This window comes from Cyanistes caeruleus, chromosome 6, assembly GCF_971803275.1.
Source record: "Cyanistes caeruleus chromosome 6, bCyaCae1.hap1.1, whole genome shotgun sequence".
Taxonomy (NCBI): Eukaryota; Metazoa; Chordata; class Aves; order Passeriformes; family Paridae; genus Cyanistes; species Cyanistes caeruleus.
In genome coordinates, this window is record NC_141706.1 from 18,418,205 (window position 1) to 18,440,158 (window position 21,954).

At 35.4% G+C, this 21,954-nt stretch overlaps 1 protein-coding gene and 1 long non-coding RNA gene across 20 annotated transcripts in view; one reads left to right on the forward strand and one right to left on the reverse strand.

The window, feature by feature from the left end:
- LUZP2 (leucine zipper protein 2) overlaps window positions 1-11,055 on the forward strand; it is a 270,446-nt gene extending 259,391 nt beyond the window's left edge. For 17 of the 18 annotated variants that reach the window (XM_086895406.1, XM_086895408.1, XM_086895411.1 and 14 more), the window contains 2 exons: window positions 9,614-9,691; window positions 10,380-11,055. In XM_086895406.1, coding sequence (XP_086751532.1) covers window positions 9,614-9,691; window positions 10,380-10,484 — 183 coding nt within the window. In that variant the 3' untranslated portion in view covers window positions 10,485-11,055. The remainder of the gene's footprint in view (window positions 1-9,613; window positions 9,692-10,379) is intronic. The other variant, XM_086895399.1, reaches the window with a different exon arrangement.
- A 3,108-nt stretch (window positions 11,056-14,163) lies between these two features.
- Window positions 14,164-20,010, reverse strand: LOC147652486 (uncharacterized). Of its 2 annotated transcripts, none has more exons than XR_015288631.1 (3): window positions 19,762-20,010; window positions 17,330-17,422; window positions 14,164-16,663 (listed from the first exon to the last, which is right to left on the reverse strand). It is a non-coding gene; the product is annotated as an uncharacterized LOC147652486 (long non-coding RNA). The 2 variants fall into 2 exon arrangements; XR_015288632.1 differs by having other exon boundaries at window positions 19,119-19,970.
- Window positions 20,011-21,954: the final 1,944 nt, after the last annotated feature.

Sequence of the window (21,954 nt, forward strand, 5' to 3'; positions counted from 1 at the left end):
TCTTTTTATTTGCATATCTTATACATATGTAAACATAAAGATATTTCTTTACATATCTTTACATATCTTTATATTTATTACTAATTTATTTATTTTTAATAATCAGGCACAGCCATCACAGATGCTTCATTTGATAAAGCAAAACCTTTGGGGAGATGTATGACATGACAGCATGATAGTTGAAAGGATGTGATATCATTCACTGCCAGTCTAGAAAAGCTGCAAGCTGTGTTTTTCTTATTATAGCTCTGACAGAAAGCTAAATCTGGTGCTTTTACTGAGACAATACACCCAGTCAAACAACATGATAAGAGCTCTTAACAGAAATCTCAAATGCATGTATCATGGCTGTAATTATAAAGATACAAATAGAACAGGAAAAAACCCAGAAAAAATGAGCAAGACAAATTTTGTTGAGAGAGTCTGCTCTGACTGTTGAGGATTTTCTGCTCACTAGTTCAGAAAGTATAGTGCTACTTTGACTAATTTGCAAGTGAAATATATCTATTGAATATATTGTTATATCTTGAGATAAAACAAAATCCTGTGGATGTAACTGGGTAGCTTGCTATTAGTGATCATGGCAGTGTGAAGAAAACTAGAAAACAATTTTAGATAGTTCAGTATAAAATAAATTATTTTTAAAAATTATACACTATCCATTTATTACAAATACGTTACAAGTTTATTCAGTTTTAAGTTACCTCACCTCTGCCACATACTCTACAGAACAAGAAATTGCATATCCGTAAGTGTGCATACTTTTCTGTTGCACATTTCTTAATGTCTATAGGTAAAGAAAACTTATTTTGCTAATAAAAATTGAAGGAAGAAAAGAAAAACATGTAAAATTATGAAGATGGAGTGAACTCTGTTTAGATTATGACTAGAGTTATACTCTGACTTAGTTATTCCTTGGAAAAGTTATGGAAGATTTGATGAAATGTAGAATACTTCCAGTAGAGACTGAAGTAATTTAGGCTAAATAGTTGTGCAAGGAAGTTTAAACAGCTCATTTTTATAGAAGTGAATATATTAAAAGAGAAAGAAAAAGAAAATAACTATTAACATGTTTCAAAAATCAAATGAGTATTTAATTTCTGTATCAAGTACTGTGATGGAAGACACCTATAAGAGTCACTTTTTCATAAAATCAAGGTTTTAGTTATTTAGATTAGCTGGTGGTTGTTTTTTGTGCTTCTAGCAACTTGTATTTTTAGCTGTTTAGTCAGTCAGCAGACAGACACACTGTCCATCTGAACATCGGCTAACGTGGACATAAAAATAGTGCAGGTGATGACATTGGGCTAGCCATCTCTTCATCATCATTATCATCTCACATTAACATAGAAAGAGAGACACAAGGAAGAATTCAAATTATTAGCTTTGAGAACTGAACTAAAAATGTCTCCACAATTAACCTTCATATATTGGTATTAGAGATACCACCTTAAGTTCTGAAAGAACTGGAAGGAATTTATTTTCTCAAAGGATCATATCACTTCAGTAATACAAAGCTGCAATTTGTACCTGTGAACACTATCACTTGGAGAAAATTCGACACTTGGGAAGAGTTTTTATTGTATTTACGTCATTACTTGGCCATGTGTAATTTTTTTTCTGAAGTTTTTACAGCTGCTTAACTCCCAATGAAGGGAGATTAAGGTTGGACGGTTAAGGACATATGACCGGCTGTAATGCAGCATTTTTAAAGAAAAATTAGTGAAGATGTACTTAAAACTCAGTTGCTTAGAAACCTAATATTTCAGCAACCCTTTCTCAGAACTTTACAACTATTTTTTTATTGTGTCTCTGATAAATAAAATGTGATTTATATTTTGGAAGAATTAGGGTAGTGAAAACTAACTAGAGAAGAACATGTACTCTTACAGATATTAAGGCAAAAAATAAAGCAAAATGGTTAATTGCTGGTATTTTTAAGTCTGTATGGCTGAGCATCTCTGTCTTAAATTTGTGATCTATCTGCAATTTTTTATTTATCGGATTTATGCCTGTTCACAATAATCAGTGTAGTTTACATTAGAACAAATACAAATGAAAATTTATTGACAAATGGAATGCAGACTAGCAAATCTGGAAATTAGACACTGCTGATATTGATCTGTAAGGAAATTTGACACAGAACTAGTAATAGCCAGAAGTAGGTAGGGTATCCTGTGATAGATCATCTGAAATTCATCAAAAACCAAAAAATGCTAACTTCAATATTCTTGTAAAAGTTTCCATTTTTTAGAGTATTTGTACTTTATTAGACACATATTGTCAATACTAATTTTTCTTACCCTTATCCAGAGATGTTTTCCTGTGTCTGGCTCCTGAAAATATTTGGGCAGAACTCTCCCCTGTATCCCTTCCTTTTCGTATCTTCCCAAAAGCTTTTGGGATTTTGGCTTTTATACCAGAATTTACTTTATTCCCTTTACATGTCAAATAATTCTTATGTATGGATGCTAAATATGAGCAAAAGCAGGGAGCACAGTGACTGTAGAAAAGCAGGCTGCATAGCTTTCTCAGTCTAGCCTGAGAAAGTGGCCTGGGAAATCATAAGGAAGAATTAAAACAATCCTCAGAGATAGAAGACAGCCTTGCAGGTGCTGTTTGTCTGTTCCTTGTTTTCTTGAAAGAGAAGGTTGAGGGGTGGTGTACCCCACTGACCAATGATGGTAATATGTTAGTTCACTAACCAATAAGAGTTTTACCTTTCTGCACTTTCATGTATTGGTCTATAAAAGAAGATCTGAGGTAATAAACCTCGCTCTCCTGTTCAACTGACAAGAGAGTCCGTGTTGTGCTTCTCACTGTTCCAAATAGTGCGACATCTATGCATGTAACATATCATTTAAAACTACCTATTTGGTATTGCTAAAACATCAAAGAATTTATAAAATTATTCTTTTTCATTTTTATAAAATGATTCTGTTGTCATGTTAAATATTTTGTTTTGTCCTTGTAGAATCTTCTTTGATAAATAGAAGTGATAGTGCTTTTATTTACTGCCTTGATTTCCTGAAGTAAAAAACCACTACATGTTCATTAATCATTCAATGACAAAGGACATTGTGTACTGGAGCCAAAATTGTACACATTTCTAAGCAATCACAGCATTTTGCTTCATTTTCTTAAATCGGTTCCAGTTGCAGAGCTTTGATCACCTTGCACTCTCCAATTGTTTACCAAAGCAAGTAATAAGAGAAAAAAAGTAACTATTTTTATAACAAAATTTCAGACTAATAAAATCCTTAAAGTAAATTTGACTCTGTAAATGAGGACTAGGAAGGTCATAAGAAGTTATATCATCTGAGTTTAACCATCTCCTCAGTACACTGTGATCTAAAACAGAAGGCTATGAAAAACTGCAGAGGTGTCTTCTGAAAAAGTATATGCACATTTCACATACTTCTTGCTCTGTATCTTTCTTCTAAACAGTGAAGGTTAAAGCAGCTTCCAATACAGATCTGTAACAAATTCATGAGCAAATCTGATAAACATATCTTTGAATAAACTGTGAACCTAACTTGGTCAATGACAACTAAGATAATCAGTTTGTCAGTTGACCTAACCACACCATCTTTTTCTTCTATATGTGGTTTATTTTTTATTAACTCAGTACTTTCTCTCCCATCACACTCTACAAACACCTTCCGTATCTGCTTTTTGTGCCCTCTGAAGCCAAAAGGAGTAGCGATGCAAAGGAACACTAGAACTCTAATGTCTGGTTAACTAAATCTGTATGATTCTCTTTAGGAGCAGTGGAAATATTTTCTATTTGCAAAAGCAGTTATAAATGCCACTTAAACTTGATTTCATGTTCACTTGTGATTTGATTATTTGACCTTAAATTGTTATGAATTTTTTGACCATAAAGCCAGTTCTTGCTGAGTTGATGCAGTAGAAAACCCTTCTAGTTACATTGCTCAGCTGTTTTCAGATAAAGTTGCAAGTCCATAGCCGATGGACATGATGAGTTCTAACTAGTTTGTTGAAAATTTTAAAGATGCACACTTAGTTTATCCACCTTTGTCATTTATCCATCCAGCTGTGAAGCTCTCCAACTTTGCAGTGTTATTTACTAGAACTGAATACCATACCTTCTCAAATTTTGTGTGTATTACTGATCAAGATGCAGATTTTATAACCAGAATTTCACACACATACTTTGTTAATTGGACTGCATGCTATAGTGAAGAAAGCAACAGGGCATTTCAAGGCATAGCCCCCATCTCAATTTTTTTGTCATGTTAAATTTCTCACTTTCTGCTCTTGATTTTTTTTATTTTGCAGAATGTATTGTTTAAAGGAAAATGCATTTTTATGAAAATTCATTTTACAAAGAGATTATTAGTATGTTTCCTAAATTTTATGTAGACCAACTAACAAGTGTTCAACATCACTAAATTTGTTCTGTTTCTCTGCCATATAGAAGAAAATAATAATAAAAATTGTGTTGTGCTTAGCCATAAAAATTGTAAACTAAATTTTGGGAAAAATAAAAATTGGGCAAACCAAATTTTAAGGAGATGTTAAGAAACTATGCAATTTGGAAAGAGCACAGTGAAAACAGTGAAATGGTCTATCCACCTATCAAACACACTGGATTAAAAGTGTTTTTTTCCTGCAATCTCTCTTTGGAAAAGATTTTGCTTTCATACTTAGAATTCTCAGTGCTGTGTTTTAGAGCTTTTAATGTTGAGTCTTGAAATGTTAGATCTCTCTTGATGTTTATGATAAAAATACTGTATATGTAATTTATTATGTTTGTTTTAAAAATACGACAATTTTTGCAAATTATAGGGCAGATATTCCAGACATACCACTTAGAAAACTTAATGTTGAATACACAGAGGAAATATAGAGATTATTCTGTGAAACTGATTTGTTCATGGGTGAAATTTTGAGATCTGGCACTAGTGGTTAAATGCAATTTATAGAATTATTTTAAGTTTTTATTACAATGAATTAAGGAAAGGGTAGGAAAAAGAGGAGGCAGGGCTCTAAACATCAGAGAAATCTATAGTTTTTTGTCTTATTTCATTGCTTTGAGTCATAAAACTACAAGGACTAATCATTTACTGTGTGCGTGGACAAAACTGGCTATGATGGCAAGTGTTGTAGGTTTGCTTCCTGAATTGACATTAAAGTGGATTGCTTGTGTGGACACATGCAGATGAAATAAGGATAAAATATAACTGATCAAGAAGTCTTTATTAAGAAAATATCTCTAGCAGAATCACTTTTCATCTCTGATGAACCTATAAATGGGACAGTTTCAGCTAAAGCTTTGAGAAATATTAAGCTTATCTTGGGATGAAGAAAGCAATGAAATATTCAAAATGCCCCTTCCAACTTGGTGAATTTTTTGACCAATGAACTAACTGAGTCTCCAAAATGTTAGGAACCGTGCTTCTCCATGAGATCAGGACTTCTGCCATCCCTGCTCTCTCAACCTCATGCTCATTAGAAAGGGATGCAGAAGAAAACACAGAAAATAGTTAGGAAGAAAAACACATTTAGTTCTAAATGAAAATGGCAGGAAGTAAACTTCTGCAATTAAGTTAGAATTTCAGAATATTGTTGGATTTTTTCTTTTGTTGTGCTGTCAGTTTCACAAATGCAGAAGAGTATTTTTTAATAATCTTGTATGCGAAGTTCATGAGAAGTCAGCATTTTGCCATGCTAACAATAACTTAAACTTTTTAAATTGTTGAGGTATTTTAGTCATCCAGTATTTTTCATCTAGATCAAAGCATGGTGTTTTGAATTGTCTTCTTACTTTATATAAGGTCTTGCCCTCCTTTTGGTGGCATTTGGTCTTGCCCACCTATGCTGTATTTTCTCCCTTTTGATCTGCACTCCTTATCTACCTGTTACTTCAGTCACAAACAAGAAAATAGCAACATTATTACTGTCTTGACCTCACATTCACATACTGCCTTTCTGTATTTCTGAAAAGATATTAGCTAATGTACAAAGGGTCATCACCTGGCTGTACATTAGCTGTTGGTGTTTGAGATTTTTCTTCCTAAAAAAATTTTAGTATGTAGTTTAAGAGCCTGCTTAAATTTCTCTGGAAGCACTAAGGAGAGGGACAAGTAAAAAATAATTTCATATTTATTCCAAACTCATTACACCTGCATTGCTTCCAGAGATAACTGTGTTTTGTTCAAAGTCTTCAGATGGTGAGAGAAAGGTAGTGCCTCTTCCCTGCCCTTGCTTGAAGCCAGCACAGATTTAAAACTTACCTGTGAATAATAGAGATTATGTGCAAGCAGAACTCCTAAAACTTTCTTCCCAATAGTGGGGGAAATAATCCATATTGTGAAATGTTATGTTACACTTGGTATGAAAACTAGAACATCCTTGAAGTATACCTGGCAATATTTTAAATTACAACCTGCCTTGTTATGATCGTACAAGAGGATTCAATTGAGTTGTATTTAGCTAACAGGACTGACTTGAGATTAGGTGGGATTTTTTACATTCTAAATAGCTTCTTCAAAGATGCTTTTACTGTTTTGTTAGCATTTTATTAACATTTCAGTAATAATCTTTCAAAAAAAAATTCACTCTTTGGAAGAAAAGCAATTTATCTTTCTCTGATAGAAATTGAGAAAACTTTTTTTTGCCCCATTGTGTGTCTCTTTGTTCAAACATATGTTGAGGGGCATTATTTACTGTTTAGTAATCACAGCACAAGGTACTGGAATGCCTGCTCTTGTGAGGGAACAAAGAGTTCCTCCCGGACATGACCCTCAGACATTGAAACCTTGATTCAAAGTTTGGCATGATCCAAGTATCTCTTCCAGTACGTACTTCTAAAATCTCATTTCCATGAAATAAAAAGCCACCCTAACAACATTTCAACACCTTTACTTTCCAAAAGCAATTATTTTTGCTTTTTGATCATTTCTACCATGTCAAGCTGTCATTCTGTCCTTTTGTAATGAGTGTTCCTCTCACAGGAGGGAATCTGACAGAAAGTCACATAGACAAACGTACAAAACAATTCACTACTTAGCTTAGAGGGAACTAGCCACTATAACAAAAGTTTAATATTTTACTTTCTTTGTCTGTCACCTAAGGTTGTAAAAGGTATTGTAGTATATTTGGTTTAAATTTCTCCACTGGTCTTTAGCTGAGGGACACAAAGATAGATGTACTGTGTGTATTTGTATATTTATGCATTTATATATGCATATATATGTGTATATATATATATATAAGCATATAAATACACACAGAGGGGGGTGTGTGTGTGTGTGTGTGTGTGCATGCATGTATTTATACATATGTCTGTGATCATATGTGAATGGGATTCAGTTTGGTTTCTGTTAAACCCAGTTTACAGATACAGTGGGTTATGTTAATACTCATCTGACTCAGTTTAGGAAACAAACTGATAAAAAGCCACAACCACTGTATATGTGCGTGTGTGTGTGTATGTATTGTATGTATGTATGTATGTATGTATCTATCTATCTATCTATCTTTCTATATATATATATATATACACACACATAAATATATACGTATGTTTACATATACACACACAAATATGTGTTTGTGTGTGTGTGTGTTTGTGTGTGTGTGTGTGTACACATCATCAATAGGAGCTGGTTACAATCCTGGCTATTGAACTGTTGTTGACTGATGGCATATTGAAAGTCATTGCTATTGTTCAATCTGTAATTTATTTGGAAATTATATACAATGTTTCACAGTGACAAGGAATCAATAATGAATGTTATACTTTAACAACATAAAGACATTCTTTAGAAAAAGTCCCTACTATCTCTCTCTAACAGTGATCCATATGGTGTGCTACTAAAAGGAAAAGAACTCTTGAGTGTACAAATTTGAAATACTCCAGACTTAAGTCTTTATTGGTCTTTTCCTATTAAGATAGCCTTTGTTGTCTGGTCTATGAAAAGAGTATGCAAGACTACTCACTCATAAAGCATTGGCTTTATAATTTGCTTTTATTTTCTCTAAGGCAGATCTGTTTTTTTTTTTCTTCCTTTACATATGTCTTAAGCAGTTGAACTATAGCTTTATTAATGTCAATTAATAGTTTTTCCTTCCTATCTCCTATAAATTATGCTGGTGAAATATGTTACCTGATTTCACATTCCAGTATGTACAGTCAGAGCAAATTCTGGATGTATAAATTATCTTATATTTAATTCACATTATTTCTGTCCTCTTCATGATACAGTTTGGAATACTGTTCATTGTTTGATCTATAGTATCTTTTGACCTCAAGCTGCAAATCTAGAAGTCACCCAAACCCTCATTTTTTCTGAACATGATTAATCTTGAAATATTTTTTTAAAATCTAGATTAATAGTAAATAATTTAAATGGAAGTTTTGGCAGGACTACATTTATAAGGTTTTGAAGTACTAAAAGTCTACCAAAAATTGCTATTCTCTCATCTGACTTTCTAGTCTTCATCTAAGACAAACCACACATTTGTTTGATATTTTGTTTGATTTTTTTTGTCATGAAAGGAGTAGATGCTTTATGAATAGACTTTATTTTAATCAGTATTGCCTTGATTATTCCCTATATTAATGCAACTTATATTTTCCATTGTCTAGAGTGGGAAAATATGAAAAAGAGTTCCCCACATGAAATCTATTTGCATCTTCTCATAGGCTCAACTTAACTAGCTTAAATATTGCTAAAGCCCCACACTTTTACATTGGAAAGCGTCTTTGATGACTTAAAACTTTTAAAAAGCCCTGTCATTTTCACTCCATTTAAATGTATTAGTTTTAATAGGAAAACAATTAGATAAATTTCAATGTGGACTCAGATTAATGACCAAATATTATGACTATTTTACTGTATTTCATGTTTCAACTCCTTTTGCTGTGGTATCACTAATCCTGGTCCAAAAGGGACTTTGATTTAAGTACAGTAGAATTTTCAGTGTTGTGTAAATATCTGGTTTCATATCTGGAGATATCCTTGGTTAAAAATATACTTTGTAATTTTATTTATGCTGTGCAACTTTGTTTTCCCAGATATTAAAAAGCATATTGACAAAGAATATATCATAATTCCTTGAATAAAATGACAGCAACTAATGTAATAAGATTTTGCACCTTGAGAGTCATCTAACTTCCCCTTTCAGTGACTTTATATTCCCATTCAGGGATTATTATACCTAAGAGATCTAGAGTTTAGACAAGACAATAGTAATAGAGAAGTTCTAACTGTAAGGCTGATTTTCAACTGTTTGTTAGTATTTCCTTACCCATAAAAGACACTTATAATGACTTTTCTGTTCCCTAGGACCACTTGTAGGAGTAAACTTCACTATTGGTAATGAGATTTAAACATGAAGAAAAAAAGCTGGATAAGTATTAAGTTGTTAAGCTTGCCACTACAAGACTATATTGTTGAAGACTATTACAGGGATCATGGGAGTCTGCGATAAGCTTAGCTATAAAAACTTTGTTCCATTTCATGAACTAGGCTTAAAAGAAGACCCTGTGAATTTTTCTTTTTTTTTTTTTCCCTTTTGTTTAGGAAACTGAATATTTTAGGAAAAAATACGATATTGTTATCTCTGATATTTGTATTGACAGGTTGCCAAGACATGTTTGGGGAATCATAATGATTCAACATCTCGTTTGAAAGCAGCAGAAACAGAGACAAGCTTTCAGGTATTCTCTTTCAGAGTAATTGTTGGGGTTTTACTGAAAGGTTTTGTGAAATGCAATTACTTGAAGTATACTTATATATTCTTCACCAAGTTCTGTCTCAAAAGAGAAGACTACTTATTTCAGACTATGACTGCATCTGGTTGCAATTCATCTGTTCAAAATGTTTTCTGGCTGGTAACAATTTGCAAACTACTAAATATTTGAAGAACTAGTAGACAAGTGACTTAGTAGTCAAATCACTTAATTTGATAGTGTGATGTCTATATCCCTGGAAGCAGGAGCATGGAAAGATTTCCAAAATTTTATAAATATATATATATATATATATATATATATGTATGTGTATATATATATGTATGTATGTATGTATGTATGTATATGTATATATGTATATTTGTTATATATATATCATATGCAATTATATGAAGCTGTGTGCAGAATCAGACTTGTATGGTTTTGCACTGTGAAAGTTGTTAAATATGCTTCCTTTAGTAGAGATCAGGACCCCTTTCTAGGCACAGTTGGCAAATACCATATTCTGCTGCAATAGTATATGATTGGTACATCCGTTTAATAAAAATACAGCTCTATGTGCACTATTGCCATGGATTTTTAACATATTTTTTTATTTTTGCTTATGTGTATCATATACACCATGTTTACACTGATAATGTTTTCACCTCTGCAGAAGCTGCACAGCCCTCCATGGACTAAACCTGAAGATAAAAAATCACCTGAAAAAAATGAGAAAAAATATGAAAAATCAGTTAGTACACAAGAAAACAAGCACTAAATTCTACTAATCTGCATTGAAAAATGCCAGTCATTTCCATCCTCATGTTCTGTTAGCACAAAGGCATGAAATGTCCCAGGTTTCTAAAGCATGCATTTTTCACTGTTTTATGAGTGTCTGTAAATTAGTCTAGAACACACCAATTGGTACCTTACAGCAATAATCAGAAATGGATGTTTGAAGAAATGTTTTGTAATTCAGTCCAGTTTTTGAACTCTTATTCTACCTTATTATTAGTAATTGTATACTTAATTATTATTAGTAGTAATTGTAATTATTATTATTAGTAGTAATTGTATACTGTAAATTACTTTCTTTGTAAACAGTCACTCTCAAGTATTTTCTCAGTCTGTTTAATGTAATTTTGTGGCAGATAAAGTTTTAAGATTAAGGGGCAGTCAGTGTGTGTGTGGAAAATATCTGTGTAACCATATTTGAAGTACAGTCCTTAAGTGCAACTTAAGTGCAAAGAAAGCTGTGCGCGAGGGTCCATGTATACTTACCTTCTAGTAATTTCCTTTCAAATCTACTTACACAATAAAATATTTTATTTTGTTCTTTTTTTTCCTCACTGCTATATTAACTAGTCCATTTTTGAACACTGAAAAGCTGACAGAAATGGAGTTTAAGGGATGGAAATGGAGAGGATCATTACCAATTGCAGATTGTACTGAGTTATAATTTCTTAACTTGGATGGCAGCCATAGGAAGTCAGTTTCATTCCTTATATTTGTGCCGATCTCAACAGGATAAAATAGAGAATACTTCAAGGGGTAAAGCCCTATTTTGTCCACTACCGTTGTCCTTTGATCACTCCATCAGGAAGGAGCATATTGATTGGAGTAAGCTCTGTCACTCATGGATTCTTTCAGTTTCTCCTTAGTCACATACTGTATGACAAGAAAGCACAAAGAAAGAGAGGAGAAGGAAGAGAGAATGTTTTGTTTGTGTGTATGTCATTATTGGTCTAATTTAAGAATTCATATGACATATCTTGTTGAGATGCACATCTTTCAAGAAGAGTAGGAAAAGCAAATTGCCTGATGCAATGTTATGCTATCCCTAGAAAGATGTATTTTAAAGCAGTTGTAACTTGTAAACTTCCAGCATTGTCTTAATGCACACAGCAGCACATTTTTCACTAGATTTAAAGTAGTTGTAATAATTTACCTTTTGTTGCTTTGTATCAATTTAAATGCAAATAGACAAATCCTTTATTTCACTTAGTGGTATTCTGTCTTCAGTTTTATCATTTAAGATTTTACCTCTCCTTCAGCAGTCTCCTTCAATACCCACCTTTTCCTTGCTGGTATGAATAATCTTTCAATCTGACTCTGCGCACTTTGAATATGCTCCTCTACTCAAAGGTAGATAGTTGCAGAATGGTAGGTTTCTCTGCCTTGAGAAAATACAGTTTTAAAAAGAAGAAAACCTCATTAGCTGACCAAATGATGACAAACTACAGCCTATTCATTTTAAGGGTCAAAAGAAGTGGAATTGTGGCCACAAAATTAATCAGAAAAGAGATGGGGCTTTTTGCCTCTGATCCTAAATCTTGCTGAAGACAATCTGTTGTCTTTCAAAATTTTGAGCAAAACTTGTAATCTTGTCATGTCTACAGCTGGCATTAATTTCTAGTGATTCCAAAAGTGACATTGGTTTGCATATGACACACCTTAACTGAAAAGGTGATGAAACTCTGTTTCAGTCATCTGTCAAGAAAGGATCTCCACTGGACACTGGTTGAAATCCTCCAGGAGGACAAAAGCCTGTGAGCACAATGTTTCCTGTAGCTTTAGAAAGAAGCCTTTGTTAATAGGATCCCCTTCATCAGGCAGCCTGTAGTAGATACCAACTACATGGATCCTTTGCTGCATTGATCAGATTCTTACCTACAGGCTTTTGACTTGCTCATGGCTGTTCTTCAAAGACAGCTCACATTGAATCAATTTCTTGGTGTAGAGGGCAATCTCTCCATCTCCTTCTTCTCCTGTATCTTCTGAACAGGCGGTAGCTATCAGTACTGATACTCCAGTCATGGGATTCAATCCACCAAGTTTCAGTAATGCAACAAGGTCATAATTTTCTAGCAGCACAGTGGTTTCCAGGTCCTCCTGTTTATTGCCCATGCTGTATGCGTTGATATAAGGCACCTCAGATTGTCTGTCGAACACTTCACCTTCTCAAAGGAACACCCCTCTTCTTCCTTTGATATAATTTTCTGGTGTTTTCCATGTCAGCTTTTATTACCTTAGGAGTCCTCAGCTTGTCCCCATAAGACTGCAAGTGCATTCCAGTGTGGCTCACTACAAAATCATTGGGGTGGGCTATCCATTTTAACCCCAATGCTTTCTTTCCCCCACCCAGGGCACATCTCTCCCATGCTGGTTTTATTGCCTTTCCCCTTCAAAGCTATCCCTCTCAATCAGCCCTGCCAACTCAAGAACACCATCCTTTTTCTCCTTTTAAACAGGTGAACCCCATCTCTCTCCATCAGGTCTGATGCTATATAAATCACTCCATGATCCAAAAAACTCCAAATTCCACCAATGGCACCAGTCTCTAAGCCACACATTGATCATGCAGATTCTCCCATTCCTTTTGGCATTCTTCCTTGCTACTAAAGGGCTTGAGGAAAGCATCACCTGTGCTCCTACTCCTTCAACCAGTCGCCCCAATGCTCTGAAGTTCTTTTTGATTCTGCTAGGATTTGATTGCATTCTCTTGTCAACCTTGTCACCGCCAACCTGACAACAAGCAGTGGGAAATAATCAGAGGGCTGAATCATTCCAGGGAGTCTCCTGGTAAACCCCTTACCCACACCCAAGGGAGACAGCAGAATTCCCTGTCAGATGGCATACGTGGCCCCCAGTTCCCCTCAGAAGGGAGTAGCCCAATACAACTACCCTTTATTATTTCCTGACAGTTGAAGTTGTGATCCATCTGGCTGACTGACCTATTCCAGATAAACCCCCAGACAGACCTTCTTCTCCAATATCATCTGCCTGACCCTCATGTTCAGAGCCTCATACTTGCAGTGTAAGGGTACTTGGGAAGGTAAGAGAGGCTGGGAGGGGATTCTCCTACCTCCATGAGCAGGGACCTTTTTCCATTCCCCCTCATGTTTTAGGTCCCCTCCTTCTGCCTGATGGCGAGAGGATCAGGGCTCACACAACTCTTGCTGAGCTTTGAAGAGTGTGACTCCACCAGTCTATTTCACTTTCTTACTCCCTGATATTCCTCAGCCTGATTAAACTGGGATTCGTTATAAATGGTAATATAGTTTTTGCTTTCATATTTATGTATTGGCTTTTGGAAGTTATTATTGATGACAAAGATTCTGATATAGTACAATTTGTAATCCCTTTTAACTGCTTTTTGATATAGTATAATCTGTCAGCTTTTGTATGCACCCTATAGCTTATATAAATAGTAGTGTGTTAATATATTATAGCTTAGACCTGCACATAGTATTAAAATAGAGACTGTGTGCTATTAAATACTTTAATTTGTGTAACTAACTCACATAATGGTGTGAAATAGCTATAGTGGTTCAATGTATTTGTAGACTATCTCATCTGAATGATAACAGTGACAGGACAGGACACCAAGAGAAAAATTTACTACTGACTCTCCAGTTATCAGGAAGTGTCAAAACAACAGAATGGAGCCTCGAGAAGAAATTAAATATATTGATTTAATCTACAGGATGATATGTAGAAAAGTCAAAGGTCAAAACCAAGCAAAAGAATTCACAGAATATGTAAACCCACGGGAATGTTTGAATATGTATAACCCTCATTAATATGCATTTAGCCAATGTAATGAATAGTATACATGAAAATTATTTTAAGTTAACAGGCTACTTTTGGCAGTTTGCCAGGCACCCCAGCACTGGATATTATTTCTTTTTACCTTTATTAAACTTAAAAAAAAATATTAAACAGTGACCCCTGTTTCTCACAGGATTTTTTTCTCAAAGACACCTTAAACACACATACACATATTGAGAGACCGCCAGCTATGCACAACCCTTCACAGAAGTAAACATGAACATCATTTATTTCTATCTTTAGCACACCTTTTATAGGGTTCTACAGGGTCTGCGGGCTAAGCAAGTTACTATTGGTTAACACATACAGGTTTACATTTTTTCTCCTATACACAAGGATATTGTTTTGCTTTACTCTCTCTTCTGCAGGAAAGTTTCAAGGACTTTAACTTTTAATATCGCAACTTATTCCAAAGGCTGGTTTGTGCAGACAGGCCTTTACTAATATATAAAATATAACAATTCCCCCTTTCTCTTTTTGCACAAACCAGGCTTTGGATGTGACTCATTCTATACTTTTATGAAGTATGTACAAACATACATACAACTTAAACTGTCATCTCAATTAACACTGTAAGTAAAGTCCATCTTCCTTCCAGCACAAGAGACCTCAGCCATCCAGTATTGCCCCAGCTGGCAAACCAACTTCCAATAGGGTCACTATCTTCTTTCAGGGCATGTAACCCATCCTGTAGCTGGTGTAGTTGCTTATGGATGGAAACTGAATGATCAGTAAGATTCAAGCAGCACATGCCTTCAAACTCCTCACAACCATGTCCTTTTGCTAAGAGCAAAAAGTTAATTGCAGCTCGATTTTGTAATACTGCATAATGTACGCTACTCACATCGGCTGAAAGTTCACTTAACATTGTGGATGTTAAGTTCAATTCTTTCTTAGTCTAACAAGCGAGCCTTTTTAGAGTTGCCAAGCCTTAATTCATTCAGGCTTCGCTTTGACTGTTTGATGTTTTTTATCAGCCACATTCAGCAATTGATGTAAACTTGGATGGAACAAAGTAAGTTTCCCAAGATAACAGGGTCCTCTATGTGGATTAGCAGGAATCCCATTCCATGCTCTATCTCCACAGATTAGGAATATGGAACTAGGTAATCACCTTGGTAATTGTCCTGTGAGATTGCACCACGAATAAAGGCTTTACTTTCAGTGTGAGTAACGAGATCAACTATAGGGTTGACTGCAGCCCAGTGCTGCATTACTTTGTTGGAATGGCTTTTTGTCGGGGGCTCAAACATTATCCATCCACCTGAGGTATTGGTGGAACCTAACAAGTCCAATTCTTCCGGGGGCCCTATGGTGATATTAAGAACTTTGGTAATTTTTGCTTGCCAGCAGGCTTCAAGTTGTGTTAATGTGAAGTCAACAGTGCGACTGCACTCTTGCAACATTGCCAATCGATTCAGTCGAGTCTCATTACTAACTAAACCTTTAAATGCTTGAGGATAACATTCAGGGACTCCTACGAGACAGGCATGAAAAGGATCTCCAGGTGTGGCCAGTCTCAAGCACATTGATTTATGGCCTGTCAAATCTGCCAGAGTGACCCATATGTTCTGTCACTTTTGGATGTTAGTTACCAGACAGTTGGTCGGGACTATACACAGCACTATTACCATAAGCAGTTTGTTCCATGTAAATGACAGCATACTTGCAAACTCACAGCTAAAACTTTAATGTTAAATGAACTTTCAAAGATGCTTACACTAGCTCTTGAAGGAGTGGGATTGCTAATATAACAATTACTAATATATATAGTGTATATATATAATATAACTAATATAACAATTACTACATAGGCTAAACACTTTACCTTAAATTATTATGCAACTACTTTTAACACACGTGCTCTGGTATATACGTAGTCTAAGTGTGAAAGCAATTTGCTGAAAGGGTAAACACACAACTACAATTCACTTTATATAAAATTAGATGGAGTCTCTACACTCTTTTAGATCTTCTACAGAATTTCCTTCACAAACAGACTATGATTTAACACAATTCAGTCTTGGAACCTTCACTACTCCTGTGATGTCAGCTGGCAGCTGGTTGGTGACTGAGGGCTTTGATGTTCAGGTTGTTCTTCACATCTTTCTAAATCTTAAAACAAAAGATAACTGAAAAAAATGTTACAGTCACACCATCATAACAACAACATAAAATTTCTGTTGGTAAACTGTCTGTGTAGTTTTCAGACACAACTGTGTCCTGACGGGTCCACTTCTGATCCATGTCTGGAGTACTAAGGCTGTGTGATGACATCTCTGTTCACTGGATCTCATGTGTTCAGAGGCAGACAGTCTGGTCAGATGAAAAAGTGACTTTTTGAACCTGTCAACAAAACACAGACACTTCTCCCCTTGAAGTTAATGAATCATTTTGGCTTAGCTGTGGTACACTGCACTAGTCAAATGTTTTTAAGGCATCAATTTCCCCCGTTTTTTTTTTTTTTTAAATAAAAATGAGATGTACTTCCATCATGTACATCAACATTAACACAAAACCATATATACAATGAATAAGGCCTTACAGCAGTTAAAAATCAATCAAATCATAAACATTACTAATAACATATGTAATATTAAACTACTATTAATTACTAAAACACTGCACCAGCATCCCATAGTTTGCAAACAAACAGAAACAAAAAAAAAATCAGTGAAGGATTGGATAACCACCTCCAGAAATGATTCTCCAAGCCCACTTCAAAATTGATCCAGCTGTCATATTAATAGGGTCAAATTGCTGAGTCAAAAAGTGACTCAGATACTGATTTGGAAAGCATCTGGATCTGTTGGCAAACATTCTGTCCAGGTAAAGTCAAGGCTTGGCCAGGGCCTTAGGCTTTAAATTGGAAAGATGCCTCTTAACTTATTTCTAAAACAAGGTTCTCAATAGTAGCATTTATGAGATGCTTACAGCACAGCAAACTGTTAAAATGGATTTGTAAATGTAAATTTGTACAGAGAAAATGATCAGAAGCCTTAGGTAACATACCAATTAAACCATTCAGCAGTTGGTTTAATCTGAAGCCTCTCCCATGGCAGCTGACTCTCAGCAATGCTACATTTTCTTGAATTTCTGGAAACACTGAAAAATAAGAAAGCTATTAAAAAAACCAAAAATTGCAGAGATTGCAACAGAACTTCTAATGAAGTCAAGGGTGTCACAGACTGCATTCACTTCTATTCGTAAGCAGGTGTTTATCAGTGTTCTATCACAGCTGTTTTAGTTGTATAGTTATCTTCATCTCTCTAGGAAAATAACTATATTTTGCAGTTTAGACAAGTGTCTCCAATAAAACATAAAACAATTTAAACTAAACAATATTTAAACCTAATAAAAATTAATTATAACAAAAGGAAATAAACAAACTTAACTTTAAAAGAATATCCAAGTTATAAAACTTAACTTAAAAACATTCAAGCTTAACATAATAAAACTTGACTTCTCTTAATTCTATTAACACTTACTCTATATGAGATAAAAACATAACTTAATCTTATTCTGCTGTTACAAAAAGGTAACTAAAAGTTTGATATATATACCTTTTAAACACAATATAACAATAACATGGATTCACTAGAAAGATTATAAAAATGTAACAAATACATCATAATTCTATGTCATCTAGCTTTGAGAATAACTCACAATAACTGCAAATGTTACTAAAAATACTTATTCATAACAGAAATTTGCCTAGTATATGCTTAAGTTGGTTAGGATTTTAAAGTGCAGTTTTTCTAGAGAAAAACCACAGCAACACAGGATTTGGCAAGTTGCCATTCAGCTTTTGTAGCACTTTTCAGAAACATTAAGTCAAATTTTTAAACTAAAATCCAAAATCCAAATTGGTATATATGCAGTTATATGTGTTTTATATAACAAAAGGACTCACATTGAAATTACCTTATTAGAGTTGTGGAAAAAACAAGCAAATAGATAAGATATGCTTTAACTTTGTCTTGTACAGTAAAGTTCTCTTAACTAACTATTTTTTAAACCATAAATCTCTTTTGTAGACAACATTAATTGGAAGGTTTTCTTAGTAGCTGTAAATCATACCACATTTTAACCTTAGGTTTTAAAGCTAATTATTGCAAGGTAACTTCCGTTAATATTCACCTTAAACACCTTTTTTTGAAAAGGGGCCTTTTTAAACTTTCAAAGAATCACAATAATTTCTCTAGTAAAACTCTAAAAATTGCAATCTGCATAAACTCAGAACTACTTAAAACACAAAATTAACTCCAAAAGGGCATACAAAAACACCCCAAAAAACCAAGGAATCATGACTTTTTAACAAACTGGGTACTATCCTGGTGCTTTTTCTTAGAGAGAGAGCAGGGGGGGTGAACTGCCCGCGCTGCTGTTATCTTTCTTCACATTCTCCACATACTCTCCCAGAGAGGAAAAAAATGGAGAGAAAGAAAAAAAAAATTTCACAAAGTTAACTTTAACAAATGCAGTTATTTCTCAATCTCTCTTGTTGTTCCCCGGTAGAGGAAAAAGGGCACGATTTTACAGAAGCAGGTGATGTTGCATGAAAAGTCCCTAGGGCCAGGTGGTAACAATGGTGACCATTGCAGCTTATCAACTTTTAATTACAGTGATGAATTTCGAACTAGATATCATATAGTTCACGATTTTTTGGCTATTTTGTCTCCCTTTGAAGCTGTCTGAGCCACCTATTTCTGCTCAACTGCTGCTGTAATTGTTCAGCATGGCCTTGCAGCTTTTTCTGCACTGCCTCTGCCCTGGGGCTGCCTTTGTTATTTGTGCATACCTCAGTGCTCCCCTGTGTCCCCCTGGTTCGGGTGGAAACCAATCTAAATTTGGCTTCTTTTCTTCCAGGGTAGTAAAGTTGGAACTTAAGTAAGATTGTAGTGTTAAGAGTGTCTCCAAAAGTGAAGCAAATAGTTCAGGACATAGCACTTCCTGCCGTTGCTGAACAGATTCTCTTAGTTGTTTCAGTGTTTGCTGTCGAATTTCTTTCTCATTATTTTCTTCTCTCTGACTCTCCTCCCTCTTTCCATGGGCAGCATAGATAGGAGTGCTTGCCCAGCAGTGGGAAGTAAAGAAGTCTGCTGCTGTGATGCAGGTAGAATTATGGTGCCAAGTTGGACTGAGAGACAGAGTGTCCTTGCTCTTTTCCATGATTGCCGTTTCCCACATCAGATCCCTTATATCCGTCCATTTCTTAACTGCAAAAAGCAGTAGAGGCACTGCTAAATGCCCATGGTTTTTAGCCCATATAATGAGCTTTTCAGGTCCTTTTCCCTGACTGCTTCACTTTGTTTAACGATAATGCTAAGAAGCAGTTTTTTAGCTGCTGCAAACTCCACATCCATTTGTCATGCAGCCACGGTGGGGGGAGGGGCACGATCCCTCACTTAATCCTCCGCCTTCAGACTCCCCCAGCAACTCACCCCCTTTATCCGCGGGTCGCCTATCCGGTACCGATCTGAGGTAGCGCCTCTCTGAGCTCGGATCCGCTCCACCAACCTCGGTCCAAGGCCTCATCCCACCATGCGTGGACCCATTGAAGACCCCCTGCCCGCAGGGTCCCGTTTGAAGCGACAAATATTGAGAGACCGCCAGCTATTCACCAGCCTTCACAGAAGTAAACGTGAACACTGTTTATTTCTATCTTCAGCACATCTTTTATAGGGTTCTACAGGGTCCGCGGGCTAAGCAAGTTGCTATTGGTTAACACATACAGGTTTACATTTTTTCTCCTATACACAAGGATATTGTTTCGCTTTACTCTCTCTTCTGCAGGAAAGTTTCAAGGACTTTAGCCTTTAATATCACGACTTATTTCAAAGGCTGGTTTGTGCAGACAGGCCTTTACTAATATATAAAATATAACAACATACATGTATAGAAAAAGTAATTCTCAAAATACATAAAATAGAAGATACACAAATAAAGTTGGTATGTCTAGATATTACTGACTGCTTTGAGATTTTTCCAGAAATTCATCTATTTCTGGAATTTCCCTTTAAGAAATCAAATTTGAGCTTTTCTTCCAACAAGTAAAGAAACAGCCCTAATAGTTCACATGCTTCTGTAATACCTTTTAATATGATGGTTAGACTTAAAAAAATGAAAGTAAACTCTCTGTCCTAGGTAACCTAGGTGACCCAGTAAAATAATCTATTTCATATCTTTTCTATGTCAATCTGTGCAGTCTGTTTACTGTGTCTGTAAGATCCTGCAGCTGGGAAGAAAAACCTATGTGTTTTACCCTTGGTTCACGGAAGGGATCCTGTGAGGAAGGGAGGGAAAGGGCAGGGATGGGGGGAAGGGGGAAAAGAGGGGTGGCATACCTTTATAAACAGGGTACAAAGATGCACCCAGCTGTCTTTCTCCAGGCTCCCAAGGGAGTTGCCTTGGGCAGGTCTCCAAACTGCAGCCCAAGAAGATTAATTTCTCAATTTAAAACTGCTTTAGAATGGATTTTACAACACCTTCAATGTTTGTTTTCCTTTTTTTTCTGCCGCTTGTTGGCTCCTATGAGGAAGTGTGAGGAAGGAGGGGTTGTGTTTTGTTCTCCATGGGCTCTGGAGAGTTTCAGAATACCTTTCACTACTGCTGCCTGCCACTTTGCTGAGGAGGGGTTGGACCTCCTCCAAGGAGGAGTTGGACCCACTTTTCACTAATTTTCTGGCCACTGCCCAGAGTTACAGCCATGTCACACTGAGGAGATGCTGGACCCTGCAACTGACAGGAAGTTTCTTCCAGCATTTTTGGCAGCATCAGTGGCTTTCGGACAAAAATATTTTTTTCCAGGTTATATTTTGTCCCTGGTTGGTTATTATAACTCCCATTGGTTATTATCTGGGGAAGGGAGTGTTCTGGGACCATGGAGGCTCAGTTGCTGTGTTGTTTTCCATTGTTTCCTCTCTGGCATGTGGACCAGATGTGAAAAATGAGGTTCACATGTTTTCATATAAAATTTAAAAAGTTTAATAGAAGGACAATTAGGAGACAGAAATAAAGCAAAATGAACAAATAGGGCCAGGTGCCTCAGCCATGAGCACACCTTACTAACAAATGTCTTGCATATTCGTAAATGCTTATGTATGATTCAAACATTCCTCTTAAGTTTTAGATGTTCCTTTGTTTAGTTTCAAGTCCCCCCTCCCCAACAGATCAATCTTTTTGGCTCCATTGAATCTCACACTCCCTGATAACACAGATTCAGTAAATTCCTCCCTTGGAGCACTGGTCAATGCTGTCTTCATCTGGATAAGATAATCTAAGAATACAGGGATGGTTTCTTGGTATCTTTTCAGTCTCTGGGTTACATGAACAAAAGCAGTCTTTATTTTAATACCATGCTATGTCTTAAGAGATATATATATATATATATATATATATATATATATATATATATATGTATGTATGTATTATACCACTATTTCTAAGTTTCATCAATAACAGAAATCAAATAAACTATACAGCAAAATTTTCCAACATTATACATATAACATTCATTTTAAAATTTGCAAAAAGCCAATAATATAATATGTATATATAACATGGAGAAGGTGGCTCCTTCACTATCTTTTCTCCACATGAGCTGCTATGTCAGCTGCCATTTAGTTCCTGGGGAG